At 43.3% G+C, this 13,810-nt stretch overlaps 2 protein-coding genes across 5 annotated transcripts; one reads left to right on the forward strand and one right to left on the reverse strand.

The window, feature by feature from the left end:
• The first annotated feature begins 232 nt into the window (after nucleotides 1–232).
• On the forward strand, nucleotides 233–8,638 carry khdc4 (KH domain containing 4, pre-mRNA splicing factor). Of its 3 annotated transcripts, none has more exons than XR_007113649.1 (14): nucleotides 233–398; nucleotides 823–1,006; nucleotides 2,482–2,610; nucleotides 2,692–2,771; nucleotides 2,864–2,916; nucleotides 3,013–3,191; nucleotides 3,576–3,787; nucleotides 3,911–3,971; nucleotides 4,561–4,621; nucleotides 4,773–5,077; nucleotides 6,067–6,210; nucleotides 6,758–6,839; nucleotides 6,926–7,011; nucleotides 7,857–7,930. XR_007113649.1 is itself a non-coding variant. In XM_047598068.1 (14 exons), the coding sequence occupies exons 1-14, from the start codon at nucleotides 370–372 to the stop codon at nucleotides 8,087–8,089; spliced, it is 1,866 nt and encodes a 621-aa protein (XP_047454024.1). In that variant the 5' UTR covers nucleotides 233–369; the 3' UTR covers nucleotides 8,090–8,638. The 3 variants fall into 3 exon arrangements, 2 of the variants coding, with proteins under 2 accessions (XP_047454024.1, XP_047454025.1); XM_047598068.1 differs by having other exon boundaries at nucleotides 6,730–6,839; nucleotides 7,857–8,638; XM_047598069.1 differs by lacking the exon at nucleotides 7,857–7,930 and having other exon boundaries at nucleotides 6,926–7,074.
• LOC125015960 (NADH dehydrogenase [ubiquinone] flavoprotein 1, mitochondrial-like) lies at nucleotides 8,330–12,728 on the reverse strand. Of its 2 annotated transcripts, XM_047598073.1 has the most exons (10): nucleotides 12,469–12,725; nucleotides 11,685–11,767; nucleotides 11,439–11,609; nucleotides 11,174–11,357; nucleotides 10,893–11,082; nucleotides 10,559–10,771; nucleotides 10,296–10,462; nucleotides 10,130–10,211; nucleotides 8,999–9,144; nucleotides 8,330–8,909 (listed from the first exon to the last, which is right to left on the reverse strand). In XM_047598073.1, the coding sequence occupies exons 1-10, from the start codon at nucleotides 12,550–12,552 to the stop codon at nucleotides 8,814–8,816; spliced, it is 1,416 nt and encodes a 471-aa protein (XP_047454029.1). In that variant the 5' UTR covers nucleotides 12,553–12,725; the 3' UTR covers nucleotides 8,330–8,813. The 2 variants fall into 2 exon arrangements, with proteins under 2 accessions (XP_047454029.1, XP_047454028.1); XM_047598072.1 differs by having other exon boundaries at nucleotides 10,296–10,771; nucleotides 12,469–12,728.
• Nucleotides 12,729–13,810: the final 1,082 nt, after the last annotated feature.

Genomic DNA, 13,810 nt, shown 5'->3' on the forward strand with positions numbered 1-13,810 from the left:
ATTTTCAAATTTATATGAGACGTTTTAAGAAGAGGTTCAGCTGCTCAGACCTACCTTTCTCGTGAAGCATGTCTGACGGCTCAAGGCTTCCTCCTCATCTGGAAACCTTCATGTCGTGTCTGGACAAACGCGCCAAGGGTGGCACGGAAGTGGCGAGATGGCAGGTGATGCTTCGTCTCACCTGATGTTTTACTCAGACACGTGCTGGGGTCTGGCGCCCTCTCGTGGCCTCGGTGTCGACTAACACCGGAGGCGGAAGCAGCAGAGAGCTCCATGTAGCAGCCAGCAGCCGTCTGAGCAGGAGTCAAGGGAGCTGTTTCCTCGTTTATTTTTCTGCACAGACCGGAAATTTGATTCGACAGAGTATTGATGTCATTTTGTGGAACACAGAACAGCGGGTGGGTTTTGTCAAAGCGGACTGTTTTTTTCGTTTGTTTGTGTTATTTGCCCCCTCGTCCAGGTGCTATTGGTTAGCCGGCTAGCTAGCTAACGTTAGCCTCCTTATGTAATGATGGCGGTGTTATCGGGCTACTGGTTCATGCTAAGTAGTTATCTTACTGTAGCATGTTTCCAAAGATTACGTGGGGGTTTGTTATTAGCTCGTACTTGTCTATTTTAGCACACATGGGTGATCATAACAAGCCACAATCTTAGCAATCTTACCATAGTCTCAGTGCTTGGTCAAACTACAGTAACAACACAGTCGGTTCTCCTAGCTTGTCAGCGGCAGGGCTTTGGGGAGAAGCTTGGTGTATGCTAGCAAAGTTAAAATCAGTCCCCGTCCCCTTCATGACATGATTCCTGTTTGTTTGTTCTCCCTAGCCGCCGCAGCAAATGGGACCAGCCTGGCCCGGGGCCTGGCTCTGGTGGGATGGGGGAGGCTGAATCTGCGCCCACTGGGGCCCTGGATGCTGCAGCAGCTGTGGCTGCCAAGATTAATGCGATGCTGGTGGCCAAAGGCAAACTGAAACCCTCACAAATAGGCATCCCTGGACCACCTGACAAGGTAATGAACAGCACGTATAGACCCCAAGAAGGAGTCAAGCAGTGAATTCTTAAAGGAGATCGTGCTGCTTAGGGAGAGAAATGTGAGGATAATCAGTGGCACAGCTCTCAGTGATCCAGCTCTTTGTATATTTAAAACAAGCAAACAATCAATTTGAGTTCTTCTCTAGTCATCCAAGTGGTTTCCTCTACTGGAGAACATGATCTCTCTCTGTAAACAAAGTTTAAATCACATCTAATCATCATCCTTTTGCATCTGCAGAAGCCACTTTGATGGTTCATGAGAAGGACAAGACCAGTGAGCTTAGTTTTGGCTTATTTTAGGTATAACTGGTCATATTATGGGTCTGTAGGCAATGTTGCAGGTCAGTGAACAACATGGTTGCATGTATAATACTTACTGGACAGATTTGTTCCAACAGTGTGTTGTACATGCATGACACTATTATTTTGATGATATACATTGACTTAGACATTTAAAAAATAAAAATAAAAAAAATAATTTGGAGTCATATCTCAACAATGTTGCACATAAGAAACTTCATTACATTGTAACTCATTTTGATACAGTGCTCCATTTTTCCTCCACTTTTTCCCTTTAACAACGCATTTTCAGTCAAAACACGTGAACATGAACGTGGGGTGCATGTTAATAATGCAAAAAAGAAATAAATAATTGAATATTTCACATAAAAATAAAGATCAGGGACATATACATTTTCCATTTCTTCCAGATGTCTTCAAATTTGGATTGTTAAAGTCTCAATGAGAAAGTAATTCTTACCATAGACTTTTTTTTAATCGTCATTTAAAGCTTCACACCAGCACCAGTGCCGATTTTATGCTACATTACACATTACTTTAGATACAGTAGTGCAAAGGAATTCTTTTTAATATAATAGTCCTCCCTTCTTTAGTGTTATAATGTTGACTCAGTGTTGAAATATTTCAAGAAAGGAAGTGATTGCATGATCATTTGTTAGATGAACTAAAACGGGGTTGTTAAAATAACAGAAACTTGTGTTGGTGGCACACAGTAGTTTCAACAGTACAACAAACCACAGTCGCCACAGTTGAATCAACAGCTCCATCAGTTGTTTGAAACAGATGTTATATAATATCATAACCTTAATGAAGCTAAGATTTAGTGCAGGATTGTTATATTAGAAAGCGTTTGTTTTCTCTAGTGTACCTAATAAACTGGAAGGGGAGTACGTTATTCTGTCGCTGTTGCAGTTAAAGCACCGTAAACAATAATAACAATGCTCACTTTCATTTAAAGACACGTTTTATTCATCATCACATAGAGGGAAGTCAAATGTTGCTGAAGTTGCTGTCTCTGGGATTTTTTTTCTGTACATAAGTTACTTCATCCATGTGAAAACGTACTTATATTTTTTAAATATCCGGTGGTGTTCATACAGCCACACTTTACACGGGGTGATGCGTGTTCTTTGATGCCCTTCCTCCACTCAGGTTATCGGTGTTGGAAAGCCTCCAGTGCCCACGAAAGCCAAAGATGACCTGGTGGTAGCTGAAGTTGAGATCAATGACGTTCCGATCACCTGTCGAAATCTCCTGACACGTGGGCAAACGCAGGATGAGGTGAGCATGTGGACGAGCATGTTTCACAGAGTTAAGGCGTGAGGATTATTCTCTGATGTTTTTTTTATTTGTCACATGCAGATAAGTAAAGTGAGCGGCGCTGCAGTGTCAACCAGGGGGCGTTACATGACTGCAGAGGAGAAGGGAAAAGCACTGCCGGGGTAACTTTTCTCAACTCTCATCTCTCATTTTCACTAAGTGATGACAGTCTAGTAGATATTAACACTGCTTTGTTTCTTCTCCTTGCACATAGGGATCGGCCTCTGTATCTGCACGTACAAGGACAGACAAGAGAGCTCGTGGACAGTCAGTACTCTTTCTAACTGCTTTACAGTCGCTTGTGAGTGTCTCTTTACACACAGCTTGTGATTCGACTGATGGTTTGTCTTTCTCCTTCTCCAGGAGCAGTGAATAGAATCAAGGAGATCATCACAAACGGTGTGGTGAAAGCTGCAACCGCTTCATCATCTGCTTCACCTTTCTCCCCGAGTGGAGCTTCAGTCACAGTTTACCATCAGCACAACCCGCCGCAACCCTCACTGCCGCCCATGACCCACCACAAGCCACACTTTCAGTCGGGGGTATTACACTGAACTAACATTGCACTTTGCTTACCTAATTTCCCTTTCAGTTATATCGCAAATACCGTAAGCTCGGCTTGGTGCAGAGCGCATCGTTCAAGAAATGTTGGAAAGTGAGACTTTAATGTTTGTGTACTCACTAATATTTGTACCCTCGAAGGAATAGTTTTTAAGCTTCAAACCAAAGATTTGATGTTTCTACAACAGTTAAAGTACTTTTGACAGAGTCAGAATGCTAAACATCTTGTTTGACCTAATTTAATGTAAAAGACATTATCTTGTAGTAAATGTGGCATAAATGTGTACGACCACTCCACCAGTATGGCTCTTCTGTAATCCCATACGAGTCATATTTATTTCTGCCCGTTTTATGTTGTTTCTCAGATGCATTACGTTCAAGATAAGGTCTTCGTGGGCCTGGAGCACGCTATCCCAGGCTTCGTGGTCAAAGAGCGCGTCGAGGGCCCCGGCTGTTCGTATCTGCAGCACATCCAGGCTGAGACTGGGGCCAAAGTCTTCCTCAGAGGAAAAGGATCCGGCTGTTTAGAGCCCGCATCTGGACGAGAGGCCTTTGAACCCATGTACATTTATATCAGGTGAGTGTTGGGAAACGATATCAATCATTACTTGTTAGATGACCGTACTTGATCACGCAGTGTTGTGAATTAAACGAGCAACGTGGACTCAAAAGAACTACGTGCGTGTTTTACTTTCTCCAGTCATCCTAAACCAGAAGGACTTGCAGCTGCTAAGACCTTGTGTGAAAATCTGCTTCAGACAGTGAGTAGTTTCCTGTTATTGTCAACATACTGCTTTGTCCAGATATGTGTTGTCCTACACCAACAACAATTGACATTAAGTGTTTAAGACTCAAGTAAGTAGTAGCAACCAGAGATGCTACTATCTACCTGCCTATCTAGTATAATAGTAGATAGAATTAATCCAGCAGAGATCCATTTTGGTTAAATTAAATCAAATGGGGTAGAAATAATCTTTGATGATCAGTGACACTGAACTTTCTAAACCAAATGACGTGTCTTGAAAAAAAAAACACTCGCTCTTTCTTGTGGTATTGATTCAATCTCTCATCTCAGCTTCTGCAGATGTGTCATTGAGAATGTACAATTTAGCTACAAGACTTCATATAGCTGTGAAAGTATTCTCTCTTTTTTTGTACCACAAACCCTGTAATTATTTTGAACAACATTGAGCTAGAGTTTGAAAGGGAATGTGTGCTGTTGTCACATGGTGTGGACAAACAATATTAACCCTAATGAGTGTAGTTGTAATACAGTCAGTTTACTGCAGGTTTATCACTACTAGCTTTAACATAACTTATGTATTTATATGTATATTTCTCTTTTTCTAGGTCCATGCAGAATATTCTCGCTTCCTTAATCAAATGAGCACGATGATGCCAACACAACAAGGTACACAACAGTCTGTAGTCTTTTTGTGATTTAGATGATTTGTATTGTTATTATTTTCACTGTCCTTTTTCCTCAGTTAACATGTGTTTTGTTATCAATCAAACACATCCACACGTCACTAAGATCCGGTTTGATCCTCTTCCGTCCCCAGGTTTCACACAGCCTCCAGTAGTTAATGGGATTCTTCCTCAGCCTCCTTATTATCCCCCTGCTGGATACCAGCCCGGCTACACAATGCCTGTACCCCCACCTCAGCCCCAGCCTCAACCACAGCCCCAGCCCCAGCCCCAACCCGTCCCTCCATCTTATACTATTCCACCTCCAGTTCCGCTAGTGGCACCTGCAGTCGTGCCTTCTCAGTACCCTCTCCGCCCTGCTCCTGCCCCTGTTCCTGCCCCGACACCGACTGCAGCTCCGACACCCGTTCCTGCCCCTGCTACAGAAGCACTGCCACAGGTAGGGTTCACTGAAGTTATAAAAAAAAAAGAAATTAAAAGGTAAATTTAAAGTAATTAAAATAAGATTGTGTTCAGAACATCAGCACTATTATTTAATAAGTGTTTGATAACTTAAGAGAAAGTGCATTCGAGAGAAATAAAAACTAAATCAAATCCACCTGCTGCCTTTAAAGCCCTATTTGCACAGGACTAGTTTTATCTGGGGCCCTCTGGTAATTTCTAATAATATATAATAATCCCGTGTGAATTGTCCATGTCCGTCTGTGATTTGTAAAGTAAAAATTACAAACCAAACCTACCATAATTCTAACACAGAGGTCCTCTGATACTAATCCAGTGCGAATCGACATCTCTGTGATTTAGGGGCGAGTTTTTACTTTTTTTCTGCCTCTTGTCATTTAGCAGTTAGGATGAGAATTAAGGATGTGCTATAATTCAAAGTCTGGACAGATGTTAGAGCACAAAGTTGAGATGTCACTATTTGCCCGTTAGATGGATGAAATCATTAAATCAATCATTGATGTGTTCATCTGTAAAGATGGGTCTGATTCAAACACTGCAAGGTCATTGGTAATTTCTTTCTCAGGATAAATAATATCAAAAATATATTTTTATTATCCATTATAATAAGAAAGATAATTAAAGTTGTCTCTGACAGCAGTGGAATGAGGAGGAAAGTAGCAGAGTCGTAACAGGAACGTAAAAACGTGTTTGTTCATCGCGTGCGAACGCGCCACATGAAACAGACGTAGGGGGTAATATGTGAATCATAGGACGTCCCAGGTGAAACTAATCCCGTGCAAATAGGGCTTAGTGGATTTTAGGGTCTTCATGCAGTATGTAATCTACAGGCTCCATATTCGAGCTTGTTGAAGTGCTGCAGAATAAATTTTGGGCCGATCGTACGCATCCCAGTACAGATAATACTCTAGGGACACGTGTAAAACAAAACCCTCTTCATGTGGTTTGCCTCCCTCCCGTGTGCAGACTCTTCCTCCTGTACGTTTTGCTCCTACTGCTACGGTGCTGCCTAAAGTGTCAGCTCAAGCCGCCCCGCCCAACCCACCACAGAAGAGACGCTTCACCGAGGAGGTACCAGACGAGAGAGACAGCGGCCTGCTCGGATACCAGGTGATAACTAGCTCTTCCACATTTACAACACCTCCTCATTCTCTGGTGGTTTTTCTTTTTCACCCTCCTATTCTTTTCTCTCCTTTGCTGCCCCCATGTTTTTTTTTTGTTTTTTTTTGGTATGCGTGGGCTTTTACCTGAGCTGTTTGTGCCAGATTACTTCCATCAGTCAAGCTCTTACTTTACTATCTGTGATTCATCTGCTAGCATCTCATACATCCTTTCTTCCTGGAAGAAAGGAAGGATGCACCTAGGTTGAGATAGCATGGTCTGCTGTTTCCTGTTTACCCCTGTGTTTCTACGGGTAATGTGGAAGTTTCAGAAAAAAAGGTATTATATCAGATAAGATATAATCATCTCTCAAAGTGGAAGGGGAAAATGTCAGTGTGATCACAGGCTTGTGGTAAGCTAGATGCTTTCCTCTTTGGTGTGGGAATAGGTACATTACTATTAAAGTGTCAGGACAGGGCTTAGTGGAGGATGTGTGCTAATCGTGCCTGTGTGTTTTTCTGCTCATAGCATGGACCCATTCATATGACTAATTTAGGTGCAGGCTTCCCAGTGGGCAGCCCAGAGACCGCAGGACCCCAACCTCCGAGTTCCTCCGGTCCGCCGAGTGAGAGGGACAGGTACGCAGAATTTTATTTACATTAATAGTGTAACGGTGCGTCAGCAGGCGTGGTTCATTCACACTCTGTGTCTCTGTGTTCTGCAGTAGGCAGCTAATGCCTCCACCGCCTCTGCCTGTGAACGGAGTGAGACCCAAGATGGAAGAAAGAAAGGCATCGCCAGGCCCTGTGGGTAAGGGAGTTATCCTGTGGATCAGCTTATCCCTGTCCAACTCCACGTTCACAGTTCATGACTGTGGACCTTTAAAAGCTTGCCCTCAATTTATTCACAGCCTTAACTTAGAGCTGCACAGAGTTAAATGTTAAACGCACTCCCAGGCCTGTAGACTGGAGATTGTTAAAATGTGTTGCACATCTTTTTGGATTTTAATGATGAAATCTCCGGTTCAGGTGTCATAAAAGCTGCATTTACACTCCCACTACACTCAGACCGGCCTTTATTCTTCTCATGATCCTTCCAGGATTTGCTGTGACTAGAAACCTTCATATAATGAGGTGGAGCTATGACTCGACACATTTTGTGCAATTTTTCAATCCTGTGTAAAGGATAAGTCGAGTCCGCCTCACCGTCCCATTCTGATGACATCATCAGTCTGGATTTCCTGTGATTGGTTTGCTTTCCTCACTAACGAGAATCTCTCCTGTTTTTGTGTTTTTCTCTTTTTCTCTGTGTTCTTCTTCTCTTCCATGTGTCTCTGGGGTGATGCTGGATGCTGATTGGGGGTGGGGCACGACTCATCCTGTGACGCCGTCCTGCCACTCGATTGGACGGCCCTTACACTGTCGCTCCCCACCAACCAATGGCTGCTCCCTCCTCTACTGTGCTGACATAAACTTTGATTTAAATCTATTAACTATTTGCTTCTCCCAAAATGTGTGTGTAATCATTCACTTGTGGTATTTGAAATGTGCCGTTGTGTTTTTTTCTTTTGTTTTTTTCTCTCTCTCTCTCTCTCCCCCAAATGTGCTGCCCGCCTCTTCTTTCTTCTGTTTGCTCCCACTCTTTTTTTCTTTCAGAGCCCGCAGTGAAAAGATTAAAAACAGGTTTGGTAGCGTACGCCGGCGACTCCTCTGATGAAGAGGAAGAACATCCCACCTCCAAAGCCTCAGGGCCAGGTAACCCCGGACCAGTTCCCCCCTCCTCCACCTCCTCAGGCTGGACACAGGGCTACCGTTGTCCTCCTCCACCACCCCCCCGTGCCAAAACACAGCCCCAGCAGCAGTCTATGCCTTTCTGGATGGCACCCTAAGGCCTCCCTCAGTGCTTTTTTTTTTTTTAAGGATATTCACCCAAACTGAGCCTGTCTTTTCCCCGCACCAATCACCCACTCATCACACGGATGACTCTTAAACAGCCTTGTCTTGGTCCCGGGTCCAAATGGACATACTGATATTTTGTAAAACTCCTGTTGTTTTTTTGTACACACGCTATAGTTTGAAGAAGACTGGTACCTCAACCTATTTCGTGGATGTATAGACAGTCAGATGAGTGATATTCAGCCTCCAGATTTATTTCGAACTTGAAGAAACTCCACAGCAGACAAAGTATTTGAATATAATGTCTTTTTGAAGATAGCACAGGACAGTGGTGTTGTACATCACCCATCAGTTCTCATTTGATTCCAGCACAGCTTTTCCTACCTTTCACACCTGCTTATTTCCTTTAATCTGTTGGTCAGGGACGTCATTCTTTCATCTGCTCTCTTTTTTTTTGTGTAGATCCTTTTGGACTCACATGTATAGTCAACCCATTGAACTTATTTCTTTCTTTTATGAAATAAACTTAATTTATTGCTGTGTTTGAGAGTTTTCCTTGTTATCGTATCGTATTCCAGTCGGATCTTCTTGCCAAAATAATTAGTGGATTAAGTGCTGGATACTCCACTATAAGTCTTTTTAAACTACGTTCAAAATTATGTGTGGCAGTCTAAAATACTGAGCTATGTTACTCTTGAGTTAGGGTGAATGCTGGTTTCAGATCATTTCGATCTCTGTCACTCTTGGGGGACTTGTCTTGTTGTGCTGAGCGATGCGGTTCTCCATGACGGAACGGAAGTGTCGGATCAGACCCTGCACGTGACAGCGAGAGGGGGAAAAAAAAAAATTTACCTGCTGAGCTTCATTTGTTTAAATTAACAAAACAGTCCAAGAAAAGTCACCTGCACAGGCCAGGCAGCTCCATCCCCCAGGGCGCAGATGGTATGACCCTCTATCTGTTTGCTGAGCTCCCAAATCATGTCGATCTCTGAAACGGCTGCTTCTCCTTTTACAAGCCTCCACATAATTTTGTCCATCCAGTCCACTCCTGAGGCGAAACAGAAACGTACCGACAAAATTAGAACCATGAAAATGTACGTCTCGATCACCTTTCTGTTGATCTGTGTCGAATCTCATGAGCTACAAACATATACAGTACTTAAATAAATGGGCATTGACGGCGGTAACCTTTCTGAATACAGACACCAGTATAGTTTAACAGGTAGGACGACTGGATCACCTCTACAAATGAAGGCAAAATGCCAGACAATATTTTTTTAAAGGGTGTTTTTGAGTATGTGCGAACTAAAAAACAGCTTTGGCCACAGATGCTGGGACCTTGTTTTCAGAGGCTCTTGAGACCCTAGAGCATAGGTTTAGCAGAGTCTCTGGTTGATTAGACATTTATATTTTATATATATTTTTTTATTTTTCTCCCAAAATTAAAATGTCTTTAAATACACATTAACATGAATCCAACATATTCTAGTAAAGGGGTAAATGGAGGCAGAAGACATAATCTTTTACTCACCACCCTACTGTTGCACGTAATACATAATATTTGAACCTGTGCATAATTTAAAAAACTTAAAATTGAATGCGAAATGAAAATAATACTGTATATTTATAGATAGCACTAGGCTGAGTTTAATCTAGAACAGATAGTAGGTAGGGGGTCCCTACTTAATCTCTTCATCAGTTGGGTGATCCTTGGCCTGAAAAACATTGAAGACCCCTGACCTAGAGACACCAGCAGTCTCCATAGCCTGTTTGTAGTATTAACCTGTCAGATGGAAATTTTCTTTGATGAGCCTTTATCTACCTCATCTACATCATGCTATTTTCTACCTTTAATATTTTTGGAAAGCTCTTTATTCTTCATTTCAATGATGCTTAATAATATTAACAGCTACTTAAAGTATTTTCTTGCAGATGTGATAATTATATGGCTCGGAGAAAAGTACCAAAGCAAATGGAAAGACTCAAGTGCACTGCACATCTCGCTCATCTCCGTGCGGAAAGCAGTTCCTCACCCTCTCTGCAGGGGGTGCACTGGCCACAGCTCTCATGTTTGTAGAACTCAACCAAACGTGCAATGGCTCGGATCACATCAGTCTAGACGGGGGGAAAAAATCATTACTCAGATTCTTTTTCGCTGGATGTGTTTTGCTTTCTGTGGCCATTCAGACGACTGTTTACCGATTTATCCATGACGATGACGGCTGCAGTTCCCAGGGCAGTCTCTGCGCGGACCAGGTCGTCAAAATCCATCAAAACATCATCGCACACATGCCGAGGGATAATGGGAGTGGAAGACCCCCCTGGGATCACCCCTAATAGATTGTCCCAGCCACCCCTCACTCCTCCTGTGCCAGACACGCGAGAAGAAACACAAGGACGCCATGTCAACATCTCGTAAAGCAAACAAAACACCGACAAAGAGGTGGGCTGTAAACACACACCTGCGTGTCTCTCTATTAGCTCTCTCAGAGGGACAGACATCTCCTCCTCCACTGTGCACGGGTTGTTCACGTGACCGGAGATGTTGAACAGCTTCGTCCCAGAGTTCCTCTCCCTCCCAAAGCTGGCAAACCAAGCTCCACCTCGGCGACAGATCGCGGGCGCCACAGCAACCGTCTCCACGTTGGACACTGTTGTTGGGCACCCAAACACCCCTTAAGGGAGAGACACGTGCAGCCTTGGTGAATAACTGTAATTACAATATAGTCAACCTTTTTTTTTTTTTTTTTGCAGTTTCTTAAACAGCTGGCGGAGGCTGTGGAGAGTCTTCCCTACCTATGTCTGCTGGGAAAGGTGGCTTGAGTCTGGGTTTCCCTTGTTTGCCCTCAAGAGACTCAATGAGGGCTGTCTCCTCTCCGCAGATGTAGGCCCCGGCCCCCCGCATCACAAACACATCAAAGTCATACCCCGAGCCACAGGCGTTCTTCCCAATCAGCCCTGCCCTGTATGCCTCATTAATGGCCACCTGTTTGCACAGAAGAAAACAGGCAAACTGTAACAAACAACACACTGCAGGGATACGCATCTGTTCAGCATCCACCCGTACGTTCGTCTACCTGTAGGTTTGACGACTCGTTGTAAAATTCTCCTCTGATGTAGATGTATGCAGCACAGGCTCCCATGGCTTTCCCGGCCACCAGACAGCCCTCTATCAGCTTATGGGGGTCGTGACGCATTATCTCACGGTCTTTACAAGTCCCAGGCTCCCCCTCATCAGCATTCACCACCAGATACTTGGGCCTGTCACACAGAAGCGGCAAAACACGTCAGCGGAGTCTCATTACCGCTGTGGACGGGGATGCCGCCCCTTCTGGCTCTCACCTGCCATCGCTGGGTTTGTTCATGAAACTCCACTTCATGCCAGTGGGAAATCCAGCTCCACCTCTGCCCCGAAGCCCTGAGATTTTCACCTCATTCAGGATCCAGTCCTTTCCCTTCAGCATGATCTCCTTAGTCTTATACCAGTCTCCTCTTTTGAGTGCTCCTTTGAGCCTATAGTACGGAGATCAGAGAGGTTTTTCCGGTGAATTTTATTTAATTGGAGAAACTATCAGAATATACTTTTACCTCCAGTCATGCCGGCCATATAAGTTGGTGAATATCCGGTCTTGGTCACTCAGAGGCCCAAATTTGGTCTTTTGTGGCTTCACCTTCCAGGAGAGCAAGGTTAAAAATAAAGATGATAAAGCAGCCATGTGTGATAATGTCAATGCACGAACCAGTACAATAAACTACAGTGGGAAATGCTTATAAAGAGAAAATGAAAACTAGGAGGGATTGTGTGCAAAGTAATTTGAATGTAAATAAGGCCTCACATACAGGCATGTGTTCTTTGATTCATTTGAGGGGTTTGTAAGTATGTCTTCCTGAATTATACAAGGGGCTGACAAATGTGTTTTTTTTTTCCACTTAATATATATGTAAATGCTTTAGTGATAAATAAAAAGGTTCCAAATTATAGTGTATACGTGCACACACACATATATATTTCATGTTTTAATTTGAGTTGCTCCTTAACCATTTTTGTGCGTCTGCGTCAGGCTGCTGCTGCCATCATTACTACGGGGTGGGGGTGCCTGGTCTGGTCTGGTCTAGGTGTGTGCTACACCAAATTTCCCAGCAGAACATTGAACTGACACAAGGTGGTCAGTGTTGTTTCCCTCTCCTGCCAGTGGTTTTAATGTTGTGGCTGATCGGTGTATATGGCAAGGCGCATAAGAAATATTCCTCGCAAACTCATAAACGGATCTGAACCTAATTTAAAGTGTTCTCGCGTCACTTATCCTGCAAAAAATAGCGCTGAGCATATTTCTACCCCAACCGTGTGTGTCTGTGTGAACACCAGGCCTACCTGTGGCTGTGCTGCGGTGCTGTAGGTGAGACGCGGAGCGACTTGACGCGCCACAGCGCCCCACAGCATCCGCGGAGGCAGCATTCTGCAGGAGGCCCAAGACAACCAGCCAACCGACCGACCTACCACCCCCACTCACTCTACACTGTTTTATACTCCAACGCTGTTCCTCTCAAGTTGACTTCTCGTACAGTGTAATCGACACTGAAACCTCAAGTGCAGAAAAGAGCTGCTGCGCTTTAGCTTAATTCAATTAAGAGGATTGGATTGATACGTCACATCCTGTTTCAGCTGACCGTGTGTAACCTGACAGGTATAATCTTTCACGCACAGTCCTGCACACACTGAAACTATTAGTCGACTGCATGAGACATTATTCCCTTAATTATGTGTGTAATTTATTGAGTTGTAATAGTAAATGGTCTTCCCGATCATTCACCTACACAAGCAGTAATACCTTTACACCGGCTAGCTTAAGGACACTTAGCATGCGGTCCGTGTACAGTGACCAATTTACCCACTGTTGAACAGAAAAGCCACATATGTAGGCCTAGCTATTTAATAATGTGAGTGGTGACTGCATTGATGTCGTTGAATCATGTTGAATCACAATTTACAAATGTGTATTTTTATGCAACAAAATGTCAAAGCGCCTCCTGCGAGAATGATCTTAAGGGCATTTTTAAACAGGACATATTTGTCAGAAAGGGGAACACAGAGGAATGACTGGCCTCCGTTCAGGCATCAGTGAGACAGCAGTTAAAATAGCTAGCACCCCGAAAGAGAAGCAGCTAAGCACTATTCATTTTATTATTCGTGTACAGTATGTCCATTTGAAACCAATTTTCTGCTCAATCAAGTGCTTTTCTCCATTAGTGGCTACGTCCATATTTATGTACATTCAAACTAACAGGTTTAAGAGTAAGGACATATTTCATTATCCCTCAATCACACGAGAAAGTAAACACATTAAGGTATTCTCCTCCTAGATTTAAAGATAATGCTACTGGATACATTATTAAATAATAAATTAAATTATATCTGGAGTTTGACCCATAAACCGGTATTTCACGATATTAGAGTTACACACTGATCAATGAATAAGAAATAATGTCAGTGATGAATTGTACGGTATGGGAAGGTAAGGAGGAACACTGTGTTTATCCATTACATAGTTTGTCCACCAGAGAGCACAAGTCAGTTTTCAACTGTATAATTCTCTTCCCTATACCTCTTTAGTGACCAAACTTAGCTCTCTCTTAATAAAACTACTGAGCTAAATAAGAAAAGAAAAAAAGTGAGAAATTGGCAAGACTCTTAATAGCTTCAGTCTCAAAGAACA

This window comes from Mugil cephalus, chromosome 11 (genome assembly GCF_022458985.1).
Source record: "Mugil cephalus isolate CIBA_MC_2020 chromosome 11, CIBA_Mcephalus_1.1, whole genome shotgun sequence".
NCBI lineage: Eukaryota > Metazoa > Chordata > Actinopteri > Mugiliformes > Mugilidae > Mugil > Mugil cephalus.